Source organism: Octopus bimaculoides, chromosome 14 (assembly GCF_046866305.1).
Source record: "Octopus bimaculoides isolate indiv1 chromosome 14, ASM4686630v1, whole genome shotgun sequence".
NCBI lineage: Eukaryota > Metazoa > Mollusca > Cephalopoda > Octopoda > Octopodidae > Octopus > Octopus bimaculoides.
The window spans coordinates 53,950,564-53,973,555 of NC_142941.1; the positions used below are offsets into that span (position 1 = coordinate 53,950,564).

Genomic DNA, 22,992 nt, shown 5'->3' on the forward strand with positions numbered 1-22,992 from the left:
TAGGACATGTGTGTACAGCATGTGGTGTGTGTGTGTGTGTGTGTGTGTGGTGTATGCGTAATGTAGTGTATGGATATTAATGTTTTTATGTATAACAACATATGTTTATATATATGTATATATTTATACTTATATTTTATACATTTATGTGTATATGTATATATATATATATATATGCACATACATATACATACATGTGTGTGTGTATATATATATATATATATATATATATATATATATATATATATATATATAGATGTGTGTGTGTGTTTGAACGTAAAGACAGACGAGAAATACCGCTAAGCATTTTGCCTGGCATGCTAATGTTTCTTATTTCTTTATTGCCCACGAGGAGCTAAACATAGAGGGGACAAACAAGAACAGACAAAGGGATTAAGTTGATTACATCGACCCCAGTGCATAACTGGTATTTAATTTATCGACCCCGAAAGGATGAAAGGCAAAGTCGACCTCAGTGGAATTTGAACTCAGAACGTAGCAGACAAAATACTGCTAAGCATTTCACCCGGCATGCTAATGATTCTGCCAGCTCACTGCCCTTGGTACACTCAATAATGTGAGATAACCTATGTCTGAAAAGATGGAATGATTATCAATTGAATGCTTGTGATCATATTTTTGTTAGATCAAAGCTGACCTGGGGTTAAACAGTAATTGATATTCAGGAAGATATTAATCTTGTCCATTCATCCATAAAATGATGACTGTGGCATTATGTGACATAATGATTTATGTGTGAATTAGATTGAAGTGAAGGTGAATAGTGCAGTGTCAGCTTCACTCACTTGTGCAGCCCTGTTTTGATCCGGTGGCTATCAAAGGTCAAGATGGCTGAAGTTGTGTCTGGATGCAGTGGATGACCAGGATTTCTATGGTGTCTCATTGTGCTCTTAACATTCCATAATACTTGCTGGAATTATATTTGACTGTTAGAGTCACACTGTTCTTATTTTCTCAGTCAACTGGAGTCAGTCTTCACAACCTCAAATAAACAAGCTCTAACTTATTGAGGTTTTAGCAGTTATCCACACTTTTAGCTCACCTATTGAAACAGTTTTCCAGGGTGTGGGCCACTGTGCTTGCTGTAGCTTCATGGAGTTACAGGTGAGAAATAAGTATTAGATAGAGGCCAAAGTGACAACTTATTCTCATAGAAAAGAACATCAGAGGTATTATCCTTCCCTGGACATCCCGTAGACTCCTAGAGGAGAAAATAGTGGATTAAATGCAACAACACATCTAGACTGCCACACTGCATTGTGTATTCCTCTCTTGGATAGAGACATAGCATATCTGGAACGCTAAATCTATAAATCACACCTATTTCTTTTATGAGCTCGGCCAGCTGGAACAAGTCTGATTAGGATTTAGATAACAACAGCAACAACTTTGTTAATGTTATTTTTTTCAAAGTAGAAAGTGAAACTTTTGAAATGTATTCTACATAATCCAAGGTATTCACTTTCTGAATACAGTTTGAGTTATTTAAGTATTAAGTGGCATGTTCAAAACTTCTAATTCACATTTGACTTTCTTCTGTTTCTTTTGTTCGGTTTTTCTTCTTTCCCTGATCTCTGTCCCTTCCTTTCCTCCTCTTTCCCACTTTCTCCTTGATAAGAGAATACCAGGCAGTGTAGACCCAGTTTAAGTTGTAATTAAGACAGCATGTGTGGTGAAAAGAAAATTAAAACCAAAAACAAAAATAGCTACCCCTGTGCATCAAATTTTCAGATTTTCTAACCATGGAAACAATCTCATAAAAATTCAAAGTTTAATACTCCATACTCCTTCACATAGTTTTAAATGTAAAAAGTGTGCCATCTTCAATAGAATTTCTTAATTTGTTGTACATGTATATTTTAGCTAACATTTTAATTGCCAGCATCAGAACCTGGTACGCATTTAAGATATGATACGGTTGGGTAAGGTATTTTAAATGAGGAGGGTGGTCAATGAGGAAGGAGAAGTGACTAAAGGGGGGGTCGATGGTTGAAAAAGTTTGATGACACCTGAATTAAGATGTGTGTGTGTGTAATTATATTAATACCTGTTGAAGATTTGAATTCAAAACAGTCCACAGAAAATAAATAAAATAAGCCCCTCCCTGTTCCTTCCCTACAAATAAATAAATAAATAAAATTGCAACCAGTCATTTCCTTTGTGTTCCGCTGCTGTGATGGTGATAATGATGGTGCTGTTGATGATGGTGGTGGTGGTGACATAGGACGATCGTGATGATGTTGATGCTGAGGATAATGATGATGCTGATGATAATGACAATGACGATGATAGCATTGAAAAGGAGCACTTTAAAATGATGATGATGGAGGGATGGGGAGAGGAACAAAATAAGTAGGTTGGTGCTGTTGTTGGTGTTAGTGATGATTGTGATGGTAGCATGGAAATAAACTACAGCCATTGAACTAATGTTGATGGTGACTGATGATGTCACTGCTACTGCTGCTGCTGCTGCTGCTGATGATGATGATGAGGATGTTGACTAAGTAGAAAATCAAAGAGATGAAAAAGAAGTAATAAATAATAGACAAACATAAACAAATACACTCAATTAGTGTCAGTCACAAGAAGACACTTCAAGACCAGGGCCATAGCATAAACTTAACTCAAGACATGGAATAAATAAACACAGTCTTCTAGCAGAACGGACAAAACTTCAGCTCAATATTCTTTCTTTTCTTTTTTTTTTTTTTGCTTAGAGGAAATAGCAGAAATTCTGTCTGTGGCAGAATTTAAAGAATTTGGTAAAAAAAAAAATGAATAAATAAAAATACAAAAATACAAAAAAAAAAGAAAAAAAGGAAAAAGGAAAAATGAAACAGCTGAGAAGTTAAAGTGAGATTTGAGTAGGTGTATGTGGGAATAGAGGAATTCTGAATTAAAGCATGAAAGAAGGTGAACTGTAGGAGTGCCAATGAATGGGTGGTCAGAAAGGAACCATCCAGAAAATAAAAGACTTCTGTTAGTCGTTTAACAAATTTGAAGTAATGGCTGCTGTTAATTTTTTTTTACTTTTGTTTAACCTTTTTGATACCAACTCATCTGAAACTGTTTTGGATCTGTGATGCAAAAAGCCTTTAGCATTTAAACTGGCCATATGAGGCCAAGATTCCTACCTGTCTTTTTTGCTCAAACCAGCCAGATCTGGCCTTTTACACCAACCTTAATCACGGTTACAACGATGAGGGTTCCAGTTGATCTGATCAACAGAACAGCCTGTTCGTGAAATTAACATGTAAGTGGCTGAGCACTCCACAGACACGTGTATGCTTAATGTAGTTCACAAGAGGATTCAGCATGACTCAGGGTGTGACAAGGCTGGCCCTTTTGAAATACAGGTACAGCTCATTTTTGCAAGCTGAGTGGACTGAAGCAATGATCATCATCATTTAACGTCCACTTTTCTATGCTGGCATGGGTTGGACGGTTTGACTGGGCTGGCATGCTGGAAGACTGCGCCAGACTCCAATCTGATTTGGCATGGTTTTCTAGAGCTGGATGCCCTTCTTAACACCAACCACTCTGAGTGTAATAGGTACTTTTACGTGCCTCTGGCACGGGTGCCATTTGCATGACACTGGGGTGCGTTTATGTGCCACTGGTATGAGTGCCAATTTGTGTGACACTGGTATCTGCCACAACTGCAATTTTTCTCAGCTTGATGGGTCTTCTTCTCAAGCATGACATGATGCCAAAGGTCTTGGTGATTGCCTCTGTGAGGCCCAACACTCATGTGAAATAAAATGTCTTGCTCAAGGACACAACGTGTGGCCGGGAATCGAACTCATGACCTTACAATCACAAACTAAATACCCTAACCACCTAGCCACATGCCTACACATGAGGTAATCCATGATTAATTCAAAATGATGTGAATGAATAAGTGTTACATTTGAGTGTTGAAGGGTTGGTGATATAAATTAAAACCTTCCATCAAAATTTCGTTAATTTTTTTTCTAAACACCAAATTAATAATGACAAAGTTATTTTAGTAAATTCCTCAATATTTTCAAAATCAATTAAGATAAAAAAGTAACATATTTCAACAAATATTTAAGGGGTAAGTCTTTTGGACTAGAGATGTTTTGGATCTTTGTACATGTGTATGAGGGTGTATGTGAAGATATATAGAAATTTATGTTTGTATATGTGTATGGGTGAATGTATATAGAAATCTGTGTGTGTATGTAGGGTGGAATGTATGTGTATGTAAGTATATTTGTACGTGTATGTGTTAATTATGTGTGTGTGTGGATGTATGTAGAAATTTGTTTACATATGCAGGAGAATGTATGTATGTGTCATTATGTGTGGATATGTGTATGTATGTAGAAATGTGTGTATATGTGTGTGTGTCAGAAATAGTGGAGGTAGAAATCTATGTATAGGTATGGTTCTGTATGTGTGTGAGTGTATGTGCAGAGGTATATCAAAGTCTGTGTGCATGTAAGTGTGCATATGAGTGTATTCAGGGCTGCCCCTAGGGTTGCTGGCATCCCAAGGAAGATGAACTTCAGCATGTACAAGCCGACAATCATGGAAATTTCCTTGTCTTTCTCATGCCCTCCTTGATGCCCCCCTACGGCAGGATGCCTTGGGTGACTGCTCAAGTTACCACTACCTTGAGCCGGCCCTGTGTGTGCTTATATATGTTTGGTGGTCTTTCATGCAGATGTTAATTTGTGTGGCCATGTATGAGCGTGTGTGTGTGTGTGTGTGTGTGTATATATATATATATATATATATATATATATATATATATTTACACCACCTGTCCTCGTCTGTTGTTGTTTTTTCGTATATTCTCCCATATATATATACACCTGCTTGCAAGAGCTCTGAATTTCTCTGTGTATATTTACAGGAGACAGTATTTCATTTATAAAATGTTCAATGGATTTATATTTAGAATATTTTTCTAATGGTTATATTGTGTGTGTGTGTCAGTGAGAGTGAGACTGATATTGAGTGAATATATGTAAATGTTTGTGCATATATATATGCATGTATGTATATGTAGGAGAATGAGTGTATTTGTAAATTTATGAATGTATATGTGTGTGTATGTATATATGAATATTTGTATGACTCCTCAAACTGTGTGCATATGTTTGAATTAGTCTGAAGAAGAGAAGCAATGCTCCCACCCCACAAGCACATCTGAGGTTGTTTGAAATTGTAGTACTGGGGAGGGCAAGTATGAAAGGAGGTGGGTGGATGTGTGGTTATGGAACAGAAAGAGCAAAGGGAGCCTATGGAGAGGGAATAAGGGGTGGAGGATGATGTAAAAGTTGTGGTATAATAGGGAGTGTGTAAAAGTGAAACAAAAGAGAGGGAATGAGATATGAGTGTAAATGGCGAGAGAGAGAGAGAGAGAGAGGAAGAGAGGGAAAGAAGGAGAGAGAGAGAGAGAGCGAATGAGAGAGGAAGAGAGAGGACAGTTACAGCATGTTTATTTGTGCATGTGAAAAGTTAGAAATAGTGATTTGGAAATTATGTATATGAGAAAAAAATATTGTGGAATAGGTGTGTGTGTGTGTGTGTGTGTGTGTGTGTGTGTGTGTGTGTGTGTGTATATATATATGTATGTATATATATATATATATATATATATATATATATATATATATATATATATATATGTACATGTAGAGAGAGAGAGAAAGAGAGAGAGAAGCGGTGTGAAAGAGAGAGGTGGGAAGTAGGATGTGTAAGTAAAGGGAAGAGAAGAATGCACACATGTATTTACTTCACTGAAATTGGTTCAATTGAATCTGATTAAAAAAAATTGTGTGTAGATACCCACCCACCCCTACACAAACACACACACACACATATATATACCTTATTATTTTTTCTAATATATATATTGTAGTATGATTTCCAATGAGTAGTTCAAATGTTGATTGCATTGAATGCAGTCACTAAACCATTTTATCAGCTTGATAAATAGTGAAATAAATAAATATTTCGGCCAGGAAACTTAGGGTAGCTGTATTTCACAAGGCTTTTTAAGGTTTTTATAATAATAAAAAAAATAATAATCATAATAATAATAATAATAATAATTTTAATAATAATAATAATAATAATAAATATATATATATATATATACACATTGAAGCTTTATTATAGCGCCGTAAATGTATTGACTGCTATTTCCAGTAAACATTGGTGCTTTGTTGTACCACTACTCTATATCTATATATATATATATATATATATATATACACCACACACTGGTAGTTATTAAAAACATGAATTGCACACACAATAATACCTTTATTTGTGATGTTTATTTTTGAAATAGTGACTTTCTTTGTAATGAAATGACTGGTTAGTATAGTGCCCAGATATGTCACACAAACTCCGTTAGCAACACACACTGGAACACACACTCACATGTACACATACAAACACGTATGCCCACACAAACAAGTGTATATAATCATATACTACCATATGTATAAGCCTAAGTATACATGTAGATACAGGTTCACAGACATATATGTTTACCCAGTTGTATATACACAAGTATACATGTGCACACACACACACACACACACACACACACATGTACACACATACACACAGGCACACTCACACAGACATGCATGTACACTGCAGACACACACACACAAACACAAGCACACACACACACAACCAGGAGTGTAATTCTATTGGAAAGGTATTTGACTGACAGACACACACCTTTAGTTACCATCTGTTTACAAACATTGGCATACTATGGAGATCTGTCTAACTGTCTGTCTGTCTGGTTGCCTGTTACTCTCTCTGTTACCCTGTCTCCTTTTCTCTCTCTGTTCCTTTGCTTTCACCCTTCCTCTCTATGTATATGTGCCAATGGGGACACATATATATATATATATATAGTCAGTTCAAATAAACAAATAATAAAATTAACAGACAACAAGAGGACGAGCACAAGGAATGTATTAGCTTGACACTCGGTAAGAAGAAAGAGTTTGACATTTCATCTAAAGCTCTTTGTGGGAAAGGAGAAAGGGAAAAGTCCAAGGAAAAGAAATCGCCAACAGCACGTGTGTAGTTACATTGCTAAAGTGACCAGATCCGAATTAGTGTCACATTTCCTACTCTGTTACTCTCCATCGCAACTATAAATCTGTTTCTTACATCTTGCTAACCCTCCTTCATAGGAACACCACAGCCTCTCTCTCTTCTATTCTCCCTCAATGACAGGGTCATCTTTTGACCCTTAGTCTCGCAAGGTACAAGATAATCTTCACTAGTGCTGGTGTCATAAAAAAAGCATCCAGAACACTCTGTAAAATGGTTGGCATAAGGAAGGGCATCCAGCCATAGAAACCATACTGAAGTAGATATTGGTGCATAATGTTGATCTCTGACTTACTGGCATGGGTGGAATGGTTTGACAGGAGCCGGCCAGGCTATAATAGGCTTACTGTTTCTTCTTCAGAGTAACAAACTGAAAAATAAATAAAACTAAAACAACGAATCTATGCTGTCTGTATGTTCCTGTTGTTCTGACATCATCACCATCACTATTATCATGGTCATGGAAATGTTGTTGTTATCTTTTTTCTATCATTGTCATTATTATCACCAGTATTATCATTATCTTTATTACTAGTGCAGTAGTGATGATCATGTGTCATCCTTGTTAACTTCATCATCATTATTGGTGTCATCATCATTATCATCTTTATCATCATCGTTGTCATCACTGTCAATCACCATCTTCATCATAATCATCATTTCAAGTTGTAAGAATTCTAGTTAGCTTTGGGTACATGTGTGCGCAGATATGCGTGTGTGTGTGTGTGTGTGCATGCATGCATGTTGTGTGTATGTGTGTGTGTGAGTATGTATGTTGTGTGACTAGTTTAGTATAGGATCATCATAGTATCATCATAGTATCATCATAGTATCATCATAGTATCATCATAGTATCATCATAGGATCATCATAGTATCATCATAGTATCATCATAGTATCATCATAGTATCATCATAGTATCATCATAGTATCATCATAGGATCATCATAGTATAGGATCATCATAGTATAGGATCATCATAGTATAGGATCATCATAGTGATCTTATTACTGAACTAATTTTTCTTGCCAGCAGTGCTGTTTGTGCATTCACATGAAAATATACACACACACACACATATACATGCTTGTGTGTTCACACGCACACAAATGCATGCACACACACGTACGCACATACATGCAGCATAGAACTAAGTTCTGTGTTGTCATGTGATACAACAATTCAGTAACATTTCCAGCTACTTACTCTCTCTATATTTGTCAGCCAGTTGAATGCAAAAGACTGTTTGGATTTTAGCTTTGCTTCCTCACATCAAGCAATGTAATGTTTTCTCCTGTAGGCACAAGGCCAGAATATTTCGCAAGAAAGAAAAATTTGATTAAACTGATGTGATAATATCAACAAAATCTTAACAGAATCTCTTACATAATCCGTAACATAATCTTTTTATATATAGCCTTCCACAAAATGTGGGATTTTGCACCTGTGTTAGAAATTATTGTTATCGAAGGGTTTTCAAGCTGGCAGTATTGTTAGTGTGTAAGAACAAAAAATGCTTTGTAGTATTTGTTCTGGTTCTTTGTATTCTGTGTTCAAATCCTAGCAAGGTCAATTTTGCATTTCCTCCTTTTGGTGTTACTAAACTAAAGGAGCTATGAAAAACTGGGGTTGATACCCAATGTTTCAGGCTTTGTGCCTATGTTACATATAATTATTATTACTGAGATTGTCTTGTCTTTGTTTGGCTGGGAAGGGCAGGTAGTCTTTGCCTGGCTGTGGTGGATGTAATTGAAAAGACTAAAAAGACATCCTTGCTTCTTCAGCCAAACCTTCATTGACTTTTGCAAGTTTCATTCTCAAAGAAGATGATGGTGGAGAGGAAGGTGAATGAGGTTCCAATCCCAGTAAAATTGTTTGAGAGATGGGTGAAAGTTGCGAGTATGGCTCATGGTTGTATGTATCATATGTATGTATGTACACAGACACACATATACATAACTTTCTGTCTGTAAGTTTTTCTATGAAACTATGAAGAAATACGTCTATGTATCTCATGTATTGTGTGGTCAGTTTGTGCATTAGATCGACACTCACAGCTAAGGAAGCTGTCCATCTCTGGATGTGTCAGTTTAGTTCTTTATTTATCATTCTGTCAAACTATCAATCAATAAGTATCCATATATCTACCTAAATGCCTATTCAATTAGCCAACTATCTCGTAACTGTCAGTAGGGATAACAATCTGCGTGTATGTGTATGTGTATGACTTGTAGGGTCTAGTTGGATATTTTGAGTGTGTGAGATTAATTCATGTGATGTGTAGGAATGTGTGGACTGTGTAGTTGTGTGTGTAGTGGTTGTGTGACTTGAAGGAGAAAACAATCGTGCATGTGTGTGAAGCGTAGGTATGCGTTTGTGCTGGTATAAGGTGAAATGGTGTGTATTTTTGTATGTGTGGAGCTAATATGTTTACTAGTGTATACGTGTAATGTAATATGGCTATGTGGAAGTATGGATGTATAGGATTTGTGTATGTGTGGTATAGGAATTGCATATGTGTGTATATAAAGTGCATGCACTGCATTATAGTAAGGCAAAATGTGTATATTTGCTGATGACCTTATTCTTATAGCTGAATCATTATCAGAACTAGAGTAGTTTCAGGCATGGAAGTAAGGTCTAGAATTGAAGGGCCTTCAAGTTAACCTAGCAAAAACCAGTCTTAGTAAGTAGGAAGGCAGACAAACCACAAACCCCTTCAGGTAGATGGCCCTGCTTGATCTGTAGGAAAAGTGTTGGTAGAAACTTTATAAGACATACCCGGTGTAAGCTATGGACACATCAGAGGTGCAGCAATATCAGAAGAAGGTTAACAAGGAAAATAGTTCTTGTGTGTGGAAGATGCACAGGTACAATAAACACCAAAAATGTACACAAAATAGACTCCATCAACTGCCAGGAAGGTAAGCTAGAAGTTGTAGATTGCTTTTGTTATCTAGGTGACCAAGTTAGTAGTGGAGGTGGATGCTCCGAGAGTGTAGCTGTGAGAATAAGATTAGGCTGGGCAAAGTTTAGAGAGCTCCTACCTCTGCTGGCAACAAAAGGCCTGACCCTCAGAGAGAAAGGTAGATTATATGATGCCTGTGTGTAAACAACTATGTTGCCTGGCAGTGAAACATGGGCTGTGACAGCTGAGGACATGCGTAGGCTTAAAACAAAATGAAGCCAGTATGCTTCACTGAATGCGCAATGTCAGTGTGAATGTTTGACAGAGTAAAGTTGGGCATAAGAGGAATCAGAAGTAGTGTGCAAGAGAGAAGACTGCGCTGGTATGGTCATGTGATGCATATGGACAAGGACAGCTGTGTAAAAAAGTGCTGATCTCTAACTGTGGAGGGAACCTGTGATAGAGCTAGACCAAGTCGTGGAACAGATACCGGTGTCATGCAAATGGCACCTGTGTTGGTAGCACATAAAAGCAGCCATTACAATCTTGGAGTGGTTGGTGTTACGAAGGGCATCCAGCTGTAGAAATCATGCGAAATTAAACTAGAGTCTGGTGTAGCCTTCCTGTTTGTCAGTCCTGGTCAAATCGTTCAACCCATGGCAGCATGGACAACAGATGCTAAATGATGATGATGATGATGATATATATATATATATATATATATATATATATATATATATATATATATATATACACATATGTAAGTATATATGTCTGGATGCGTGTTCTACCTACATATACATACATACATATATACACTCACATACACATAATGGATACTTATAAAGTATGTCTTTGGTGTGGGTGTGTGTATGTTTGAGTGTGTGTGTGTGTGTATATTTGTGTGTGTGAATGATGACGAGTTGTTATTTAACTTAAGTCAACCCTACGATCAAAGGCATTCCAACTATGAACATCCCATCTTTTTAGCTTATCTAGGACATAATTCTTAATATGTACTTTTTCTTTAAAAGGGTAGGGTGCTGTTTGAAGGAGATTTGGCTGCTGTTATACGTACGTGAGTGTATGTAACTATGTGTGTGTGTATGTGTATATATGAGTATATGCATATATGTTTATATTGTTTACTATATTATATCTGTAAATATGAGTGCATATGTGCATACATGCATTCATTCAAACACAGACACAATGTGCATGTGCATGTATATATATATATATATATATATATATATATGCATATGTATGTGTATGTGTGTGCGCATGTGTATGTGCATGCAGCTGTGTCTGTGTATATTGAAAAATAGTGCTTATTTGTGTGTGTTAAGTACAATGCATGTCTGAGTGCGTACAAGAGCTTTAAAGTATCCCACTTTGTGGTGTCACTCCAGGGTGATTAATCTGGGTGGAACAGTTTAAACTACGCACATTGCACTACAGCCTCCCCTCTCACTCCTACTTCTCTCATTTGACATTTATATTTGGAAATATCAGCTGTAGTTTAGCTAGTCATAGAAATTTCTGGTCATTGGTGTTGGATGGTGGTGGTGGTGGTTGTGATGGGATTATTTTCATTGTTATTATTATTGTTACTTGTGGTGGGGTAATTGTGCTGGTGGGTAGTGTTAGGATAATAATTGTGGTGGTGGGGATGGGGGGCAGTGGTGGGTTTAATGTTGATGATGCTGGTGCTGAGGTAATAACCGCAGTGATGGTGGTAATGGTAGTGGTGATGCTGGGGTAAAGGTTGTTGTGGTGGTAGTGGTGATGATGGTGAAGTCAGGGTAATAATGGTGGTTATGGTGGTAGTGAAAATAATATAGCTTTTTTCTCTTTTCTGATCATTCCATTTCATGTTTTTATTATTTTTGTTGTTATATTGAAGATGGTGGAATGCACAAACATTCGAGAGCTAATTTAGTACCTTGTTGTTTGTGGTGTATTTGATGATGGTCATGGTGGTATTGTTGTTGTTGTTGTTTTGCCCCTGTTCGATCTTGATCAAATGTATTCCGGCCATGATAATCCTGTTTTTTAGATGTGGCCAGGATCATGTTCTTTGTGCTTATTTGTATGTAAATGTATGTCTAGATTAAATATTCACACATATCCGTGTATGTGTCTTTGATGTATTCTGTATGTTTGTGTGTGTGTATATATGTATATTACTTATATCTTAATGGTTACATTGTTTATGCATTTGTATTTATGTGTGTGTTTGGATATTCTTGCATGTAAGTTTGTGTACATGCAAGATTGTATTAATGTGAATATGTATGTTTAAATATCTCTGCATATGAGAGTATGTTTTGTATTTTACTTTTTAGCATTTAAACCAGCCATATTCGCCCAAAATATTGTTTTATGTTCAAGTTAGCCAGGTCTGGCCTCTCACACCTCCTCAACAATGTCCTAAAACTAAATCATATCATTGGAATCAACAAAATCTACAAGATAATGCATGGTAGTTCAAAACAATGTGAATTGCATTTAGTAGAGTAATCTGAATGCTAAAGGGTTTAAGTATATGTCTGTATTTAAGTATTCATATATGGAAATTTCTTTCAAAAATCCATATGACATTAGATTTCCACATCTAACAGGCTGTCATAAATGCAATCTTTATCCTTTTAGTTGTGTTGTCAGCATTTAGTGTTGTCTTTAGCTCCATTCCTTATGACCAGAGTGATTACGGTTGCCATTATTATTTTTCAGGACTACTTTATCAAATGTATTTCCACTCTTTTTAAGATGATAGATGAAATTTGAAGAGGGTTATGACTACTATTTCTAATAGTCTGTATGGTCAGCTTGAAGCTGTGCTATATTAAATTAGACTGGTTGAATGGATGCTGGTATAATTCCTGATACCTTCCTTCAAGTGAACAGATATTCATAGTCCTGTATAAAAGTTTAATGTGCTCACTCACCTGATAATTGATGTCATTGATGAGCTAAACATTATTTTTATGTCTTAGTCAGAAGAACTGAGACATTTAGCACAACCCAATTTATAAAGGGTTTCCAAGGTTGTCGAGGGGGAAGGGAAGAAGAAATCTCATGAGCTATTTTGGAGGGTTGCTAAGCCTGGGAAGATGGGTTGAAGAAGCCACTACTCGTGTGTAATGTATGGACTAAAGACCTGCTCAGAGTGTTTGCAACACAGTTAATTCTGATAAAGGTACTCAATGCCCAAACAGAGGCATAAAACAGGGTGACAGTTTAAGTCTGCCCCCCCCACCGCTACCAAAAATAAACGAATAAATAACACTCCATTTGGCACAGAAGGTCCAGTAATTGACATTATGGGTGTTGATTACACTTGTGATAAATATTTAATTCTATTATTTTATCTTCTTTCATTCATTTCTTAGTTCAAGCAGCATGTGTTTATATTTCATGGGGAGAGACAATCTGTATTGAGTTTGGAGTTGTTATTGTTGATGTCGATGTTGCTGCTATTGATTTTGTTATTCTTGTTGTGTTGCATTCATTGTTGTTGTTCTGGTTTTTGTTACTATTGTTGATGTTGTTCCTGTTCTAGTTGTTGGAGAAGCAAACCTTTGGATTGTACTGGGTTGTTTGCTTTACTACCTGTGTGCCATGGGTCTGCTAAACTGGAGCTACACTACAACAACTAGAACAGCAGCAATATTTTTTTTGTTCTTTTTCGGTTCTAGTTGTGGTATGTAGTTCTAAGTTAGCAAACCTGGTGCTTTTTTACCATGTTTACACTTCACCAAGGACCATATTGCATAATCCAACACGCAGTGATGAATCCTATGCAGTGCAGTGCAACAGCCTCAACATGCTGCACTTTCTCCTTCCAGCAGTCTAATTGTATACTCCCATAGATTTTCATGTTGATGAACAAGGTAGACAAGGTGTACCCAATATGACAGTTGCTACTGCTCTCCCTTTCTCCCTTGTCAGGGAACTGCCAATTGGTGACATTTAACACAACACTATGTATACCAATAAAACATTGAACATTAATCAATTATATATACAGTGTCTGTCACTCTGTATAGTAGCCAAACACAGCTAATTACACTGCTATCTTCCCATGGTACATGTTTTACTCCAGAACAATGGTAACATGAAAACATTAATGATTTTTTGGCTGCTATATTTAGTTTTGTGTGCTTCAGATCACTTAGCTGCTTACAATCTGTATCAACAGATCATGTCTGGAGATATCATAAAGTTAGACCGGTGTCCTACTCAATAGTATAGACTTTTTTTTCCATACACTTAGCAGTTTGGAACTAAGGTTAAAACACTGATCCTTAAAAAGGAGAGATTTAGAGATCCTTTTTTTGTTCCTATTTTTTCTTAAACCCCCCCCCCCCCCCAGCTACTTTAAGATATTTAGCCTGGTGCTTGCCACCATATTTTTTTCATGGAAATAATATTTAATCAATGTTTGTCTCTTGTTCTTTTTGTTTAAAGGTGATTTATGCTTTGAACACTAAAAAAGATGAACATGAAAACATGCTGTTGCACCTAAGAGATCAACACAAAGAAGATTTAGAGAAGCTAGGATGTCAGATGAAAGTTAAACTCCTTCAATACAAAGACAAACTGTTGGAAGCAAACAGGCACCATGACCGAGTTTTTGAGCTTGAGAAGCTGGTCAGCTGCCAGCAGGAACAACAGAAAAAGTTCACTGAAGACTTTGAAGACTACCAGATTGAAATGACTGAAAAACTGCACCAAGCTGAGATAAACTATCGGAAAAAACTGTGGGAATTTTCAGGAGAAATGCTTGAAGAGAAGAAAGCCTTCCAGGAGAAGTTAAAATCTTTTGATAAATCTGAGGTATTTCAATCATATTTTTTCAAAACTTAGGTGCCTCTCTTTTTGTTCAGCTTGTATGCTGAGTTGTTTACACTTGTAATACTTCGACCGTACAAACCAAAGGAGATGGCGACGTAGACGGTAAAGGCTCCTTTTTACCATGTCGCACGGTCGAACACAAAATAAAGATATATATAAGATAGAAGGCTCGTCGTGAGATACGAGCCATGGTGCCAGTAAAAGAACTTAGGACAAACTAAACCGTTCGATATATAATGAGAATAAATTTATTAACAAAGTGAAACTGTTTGCCTGTGTGTGCGTGCATGCGACATATAAAATTAACACAGTAGATAAATCAGGCCTTCGTGTACAAGAGAAGGTATACAACAATGTGAAGTGACGGACAGTCGTATAAACAATAGTGTGTGTACAATATGTGAGAGTACACGTTTGCGTGTGAATGAGAGGAAACACAGAACATAGAAAGAGTGTCTGTAACATAGACTGTAAAAAGGTCTTAAAACACTGAGATAGAGAAATACCAGTTCGTATTAGAGTTACACAAGGTGATAGAATGTTCATACGCAGGAAGTTGTGGTCAAGGAGCAGAGCTGCGACCAGCTTCGTTATCATTTGTGATTGAATGCCTGAGAAAGAAGTTTCACTACACTCTTTTATCTTAGAAACTCTTTTATCTTACAAAATTTAAATTTTCTTATCAATAATTTTGAAACAAATTAAAAAATTTTGTGTTTTGATTTGAAAGTGTACTGGACAGTCTAAGTACATTTTCATGCAGTTAATTATTTCATGGTTGCAGAGGGGTATTGTGTTGTTATAGTTATTTTATGATGAAACAAAAAAATGCAACAAAGTTGAGCAGTTGTCTGTTACTGTGTACTGACTGACTAAGAGGGCTACGATGAGTGGCAAGCTGCTATCATAGCCTCTCAACTCATTCCAAACAGAAAAAAAATACCCGCAACAAAATATTCGTGATGAAATTTAAATTAAAAGCGTTTGTTTTAGAAATAGAGATAAATACTGAAATCTGTTCCAAGGGAGGTAATTAGCAGCTATGTTATTATCTCCCTTACACGAGTTACCATTTCGGTACAGTTAAATCGATTTATACATTTTGATTCAAATGTGTGTCTTTCTAACTTTATTTTTTATAGTTTTTGTTATCTATTTAATTTCTTTAGTTGTTTTAAAATATTATGGTTCTGACCATATTGGAGTTCCACCCTCCAACTGCTTCAAGCGAAAATAGCTTTTCTAAGTAAAATTAAAAACAATATTCCAAAAGCAGAAATTTCAATGGCCCCAGAACTAGTAAAACTTTCATGTAGTTTGAAAGATTATGAACCTTGATGGGTGGGGTGGAAATTTTATGTTAGGAGATGAGGAGGTAAAAGATGGGTAAAAGGGGCTAGAGTAGAACAGGTTTGGTTTCTTGCTGTTGAGAAGATACATGACTCATCACATTTTTGAAAAGAGGATAGAAGTATTTGAGTGGAACCATAGAGCAGCGAGAGTGGGGCAAGCAGGAAATGAGTGACAGTGGTGAAACAGCAAAACAGCAATGATTAAACAGTAGAGAGGAGAAGGACAAGAGAGGGGACAATGTTTGGTAGGTTGCAGGAGTGGATGGGGAAGTGAAAGGCATGAGAAGGTGAAAGGTGTATGGTGGTGGTAGTGGTGGGTTGATTAATGAATTGTGGGTGAGAGAGAATGGCATTAATGGATGAAGAATGGATAACAAATGAAATGTTTCTGGGTAGTAAGAAAAGTAAGTGGTATCAAGGAAGAGAAACAGAGGGTATCTTAGGGAAAAAGGAAATTGGGCAAAGTGCCCAGTTGTGTGTGTGTGTGTGTGTGTGTACTCATCTCGCAGTGGGCAGGGCTTCTCAAGACTCTCATATCACCAGTTATCCTGGCCCTTGGTCATGATGATATGACATAATATAATATACTATAATATATATGTATCTATATTATGTCATAAAAGTTGTGTGTGTTCAAGTACCATGGGAATCTATTGAATTTTTTTCAACCTGTTATTTACATGTTAATATTTATAGCTTTATCTACTTCATGTTCAAGCATTAAAAATGATATATATATATATATATATATATATATACATATATATATATACTTACATACACACATACGCTCAAGTGGTTAGTGTTAGGAAGGACATCCAGCCATAGAAACCATGCCAAAACCGACATGGTACCCAGGCAGCTCTTGAGCTGGCCAGCTCCTGTCAAACCGGCTAACCTCTGTGAGAATGGAAAATGGGTGTTAAATTATGATGATGATGATAATGTTGATATGTATATATAATTTTTTACTTTTTCAGAAAGAACTCAAAGACAAGCACCATTCTGTGATAGAAGAACTCCATAAGCACTACCAGGAGGAAATCAAGACCCTTCTCGATGCGAAAAACATAAAAGAGCATGAAAACATGGCTAGCGATCAGCAGATAACATTCTACAAGGATGAAGCTGAACATTGGAAAAACGAAGTTAGTGATTTTGAGCAGGCAAAAAGTAAACTGAACTTAGAATGGGAGACAAAAATAAGTCAAATGAAGGATGCACACATGGAACAAATATCTCTGTTAATTGAAGAGAAAAATAAAGAACTTAAAGACAGTTTGCATATCTGGATGTCTGACAAAGGGAAATTAGATCAAGAATCAAGTAAGGTGAAGGAGGAGTTCAGTCGCAAAGTTGAACATCTTGAGAGTGAGATTAGTCGGATTCAGGAAGAATCTGACAAGTACAAATCACAGTTGGCTCTTCTCAAGAAGGAGTTAGAAGACAGAGATGACAGCACTTCTAACTTAAACTCAAAGGTGAGATATGATACCCATTTCTTTTTTTGTTTTGCTTCTCTTTTGGATTTTATTTTTCAGGTTTATTTTCATGTCAGTGGATATAACAACTTACTCAGTCATGTCTGTATATATATTCAGATTTGGCTAGGACTAGACAGCCAGAGGTGATGTGGTAAATTGTCTTATTGTGCTGGTTGCACATTCTGCATTTGGTGTTAGGGCCTGTTTTCATTATTTTGCTGTTCAGGCCTGTTTTGATTATTTTGCTTTTACAGTTGTTTGTGATCAGGCATTGGTCTTATGCAGCGAAAATCAGTCCTTCCATTTATGCTTTTAGTCAAGAGCTTGTGAGGGACTGTTGACTTTTACTTAAGCTTACTTCTTCTCTGTCAAGCCTTGCAGAGTATTGGCCGTGGAATGACTTTTTTCTCAATTTCTTCTTTAGTATGTTTTGTAGTTCTCTTTTCATGTTTTTCTCATTTAGTTGGGAATGTTATTTTTGCCCTCTTTCTCTGACAAAAAAAAAAAGCAAAAAAGCAAAAAAAAGCAAAAAAAAAGCAAATGTGAGAAAAAGGCGAAAAACACTAAAATTCCTGTGTAGCTTTTTCTCTAATCTGCTTCATCTTGTTTGTAGGCTTTGGAGGATATTTACATTTACTTAACTTGGTATGCCTACCGTTTCTGCTAAATTAGAAAGCTAATCTAATACTGCTTTACCTTTGAGTCATTATTTATAAGAATGAAGTTTAGCATGTGGTGATGCTGGAGAGGACCCACAAAACAATACCAACAAGAATAAAATAACCATCATTTGTATGATTCTCCTTTTACTTTTTCTTTCTTGTTTATGTTAATATTTCTGTTTCTCTGTCATCATCTCCAGTTGGAAGAATCTCAGGTGGCATTGTCAGAGGAACACTCTCTGTGTAAGTTATTGCAAGAAGAGGCCATCACAAAAGACAGCACAATAAAGCGGCAACAAGGAAATATCTTGAAGTTATCTGGTAAGAACATTCACTTTGCACCTCATTACACACCATTCTTATCACCAGTACCTCATCCCTGGCTCCATCCACTTAGTAATCCCATCATTGTTATCCACTTTTTCTTTTAAACATATCTCTTGTATTATATCTTGGTCCATAACCAAAATATATTACAGGCATAACACTTCCATTCATTGAGAGCCCTTTTTGAAAATAATTTCAATATTAAACTTGCATTTAAGAAATTGGTGATGTAGGTGTTGCTGTAATTTTCACTGTGGTTGTAATTGGTCTGTGGTATGATTATAAGGGTGGTCAGTGGTGCAGGCCTACTGTGGTGAGGCGTATGTTTGTAGCTGGTCAGTTCTGCAAGTGTTATTGTGGTCTGAATGTTTCAATGGTCTGTGGAGTTGTTACTGTGATCAAGTGTGTGGATGTTACTGGTCAGTAGTGTGTTACACTGGTCAATAATAGAGATTTTACCATGTCCAGAATGTAACTGCAATGTGGGTATTACTATGGCTAGTGATGGTCTTGTGTGTCATACATTTTTGTTTTACATTTGGCAGTGTTGATAGCCCATAGTCACCAGTATTATGTTTTATTCTTATAGCCACAGTCAGTGATCTAGAAGCCAGTCGTGTCCAAAGAGAAACAGAAATCCGATCTCTACGACAAAAGCTGGATGAACACCAAGTGACTATCACAGATTTAGAAACAGTGAAAAGGAAGTTGCAGGTTCTACAGGAGGATAGTGAAGCCAAATCTGCAGAAATGCAACAGCTTAAAAAGGTCTGGTTGTTTGATCACGAATAATTCCATCTTATCTGTTGTGGTATTGCATTCTAAGAAGTTTTAATTCTTTTCTACTCAAGGCACAAGGCTCGAAATTTTGGGGAGGGATTAAGTTGATTAGATCGATCCTAGTACACAACTGGTACTTAATTTATCGACCCTGAAAGGATGAAAGGCAAAGTCGACCTCGGCGGAATTTGAACTCAGAATGTAAAGACAGACGAAATGCTGTTAAGCATTTCGCCTGGCGTGCTAATGTTTTTGTCAACTCGCAGCCTTCTAGGAAGTTTTAATTGACTGAAAGATATATCTTTAGCTGTAACCAAAATGTTAAACCTGTTACATATGTGTGTGTGTGTGTGTGTGTGTGAATACATACTTATAGATACATACATATATATTGATGCCCCCCCCCCCCCCCACAAATCTTTCATATATCCTTTTATAGCAAACTCATGTTTTTTTTAAATTTTATTTACTGTATATGACTGTTTTATTATATTATCAGATGCTACATGATGCTAACTCTGAAAAGATGATTATTGAGTCACAGATGGATGAAAACACTCATGAAATAAAGATAAAGTATGAAGAAGAAAAAGAGGCTCTCATAAAACAGAAGGAAGCAGAGATTGCTCTGATGAAAGAAGCAGAACAGAAAAGCATAATGAAGATACAAAACGACATGTTGGACAAATTCCAAAAACAGAAAGAGGTAACTTTCTATCCTATTTTCTTTAGATATGACTTACACTCATATCTTTGTCTTTTTCTTAGCTGCTCGATTCCAAATAGGCCCTTGCTTTCTTCTGCCAGCAAGACAGCTGCCTCCATCTTTGGTCCATTGGTGTAAGTACAAAAAGTGGTCAGACTGCATAAGGAGTAGACAACCACCATATATATACATGCACAAGAGTGGCTGTGTGATAAAAAGCTTGCTTCCCAACCACATGGTTCTGTGTTCAGTCCCACTGCATGGCACTTTAGGCAAGTGTCTTCAATTATAGCCTTGGGCCAACGAAAGCCTTGTGAATGGGTTTGATAGACAGTAATTGAAAGAAGCCCATCGTATATATATATATATATATATATATATACATATGTGTGTGTGTGTGTTTATTTGCGTGTCTGTCTTTGTCCTCCACCATCTCTTGACAACCGATGTTGGTGTGTTTATGTCCCTGTGACGTAGCAGTTCAGCCAAATAGACTGATAAAATAAGTAGTAGGTTTACAACGAATAAGTCCTGGCGTCGATTTGTTTGACTAAACGTGGTGCTCCAGCATGGCCATAGACAAATGACTGAAACAAGTAAAAGAATATATATGCTCTGATATATAAGACAATCGTTATTAGGAAGGCAAATTCAGTTTTATTTCCCTTTTCAAAACTGCAGGAGTTTGACAAAGAAATTCAACAACTGAAGCAACAAAATAAGTCTGTAGTTGAAGAATTTGAGAAGATTGGGCAGGAATTGAAAAGTCAGCTTACTAACGCGGAAGTAAAGGTAGGCAGATTGTATTATTATTATTACCTCTTTTTTAAAAAATTTGTTTCTATTGATTTCATATTGAGAATTTTCATTTAGTTTGTAATTTTATCCATCAAATTCTTTTATTGTATTCTCTTAGTCACACCACTTTTGTACTGGCTTTCTTGTTTCTTTTCAGTCTTAATTTTGTGTTGGAACACATACAATTTTCAATAATTTACAGGCCGGTATGCATACATACAAAGATGACTTGTATGTTAAAATCTATAGTATATATGACAAATGTTGTTGTGTGTGTGGAGGCGCAATGGCCCAGTGGTCAGGGCAGCGGACTCTCGGTTGTGAGATCACGATTTTGAATCCCGGACTGGACATTGTGAGTGTTTATTGAGCGAAAACACCTAAAGCTCCACGAGGCTCTAGCAGGGGTGGGTGGGTGTCAAACCCTGCTGTACTCTTTCAGCACAACTTTTTCTCACTCTTTCTTCCTGTTTCTGCTGTACCTGTATCTCAAAAGGGCCAGTCTTGTCACACACTGTGTCATGCTGAATCTCCCTGAGAACTATGTCAAGGGTACACGTGTCTGTGGAGTGCTCAGCCACTTACATGTTAATTTCATGAGCAGGCTGTTTTGTTGATCGGATCAACTGGAGCCCGCGTTGTCATAACTGACGCAGTGTTGTGTGCGTCTGAAGCTTTACTTATTGGGTATATGGTATGTATATACTTGTGTGCATGTGTGTGTGTGTGTGTGTGTGTGTGTGTGTGTGTGTGTGTGTGCATATAAGTTAATGTACATAATTAAATATTAAACAGTGTTATAAATCGTTCATTCTTCAGCTCCAGAACTTTCAGCTTATGGTACGAAATAGTGAAGAGAATTTGTCATCAGCATCAAGCCACATAACAACATTAAAAGATGGTGCTACTCGATTAAAAGAAGAGCTGGATGCATGTCGAACCGAGCTGAAGGCCTCCAAATTAGCAAACAATCAATTGCGGGTGAGTGCAGATCGTTTTTATTTCCCTTGAAGTCTGAGTACAAGTAGTAGTAGTAGTAGTAGTAGTAGTAGTGTTATTGTTGTTGTTTGATAGTCCCAGTCAGCCTAGTTATAGTCCTGCTTTAGTAAACAGCTGACCATGCTAGTCTCTCAGCATAAATACAAAAACCATCAAATTTCTGTATGTCTTATAAATGAATGTATAATGTATGTCCTTTCATTAGTTCTGGCTTGATGGTGTACTCTGGGAGAGAAACCTGCAGTTGAACAGAGTGATAGTCATTCTCTCTCTCAAATAACTTCACCATTCATACACTTGACAGCTAGGTAAAATGTAAAATAATGTAAAATGATTGTTAAATTCTGGTTAAAAAAGGGATGTAAGTGCCTTCATGACTCTGACAGACACTTCAGAGTTAGTGTGTAGCCTTGAAATATGTAGCTCAAAGCAGATGTAGACAAAGATGTACAGTATATCAGGTAACATTATCAGATAATCTGGTCCTTATTCCTGATAGCTTTATGAACTGAAACAGAGTTGTGGAGAATTAAAGTGTCATGTCTGTCCAGTAATACAATATAATGCCTGCATTGTATTTGTTCAGGTTGCCCAATCCCTTATCCTCTCATATGTTTCACTTCTGTAGCTAGGAACATATAAAACATATAAAATTCAACCTCTTATCACGTTTCCTAAATATAACAATGGAACCTCTGAGCTAACAAAGGACCTTCTCAATAGGCCAGGGAACCTCTTGAACCAACAAATGAGCCTCTGTTAGAAAGAGCAATACAAATTCCCTTAAACCATACTCTGACATTTAAAAAACAAATGGAAGGAACTTGTTGGATAATGCAGTCCTGGATATATAAATAGGAGAATATGATCACATCCTGCATTGTATTTGACTACAGGTCTGCTCAGTCAGGGTCAACATATATCTATGCAGCAGCAATGACTATATAGCAACATTTCTGGTGTGTATTTGAACTCCTAA

General features: G+C 36.7%; 1 protein-coding gene across 1 annotated transcript in view; it reads left to right on the top strand.

Annotated features, from left to right (window-relative positions):
• The window catches only part of LOC106868554 (protein FAM184A), a 73,641-nt gene that overhangs the window by 6,704 nt on the left and 43,945 nt on the right, over positions 1 to 22,992 (top strand). Inside the window, exons 2-8 of the mRNA XM_089362982.1 lie at positions 14,519 to 14,887; positions 17,238 to 17,738; positions 18,604 to 18,724; positions 19,320 to 19,498; positions 20,010 to 20,216; positions 20,898 to 21,008; positions 21,834 to 21,995. Coding sequence (XP_089219108.1) covers positions 14,519 to 14,887; positions 17,238 to 17,738; positions 18,604 to 18,724; positions 19,320 to 19,498; positions 20,010 to 20,216; positions 20,898 to 21,008; positions 21,834 to 21,995 — 1,650 coding nt within the window. The remainder of the gene's footprint in view (positions 1 to 14,518; positions 14,888 to 17,237; positions 17,739 to 18,603; positions 18,725 to 19,319; positions 19,499 to 20,009; positions 20,217 to 20,897; positions 21,009 to 21,833; positions 21,996 to 22,992) is intronic.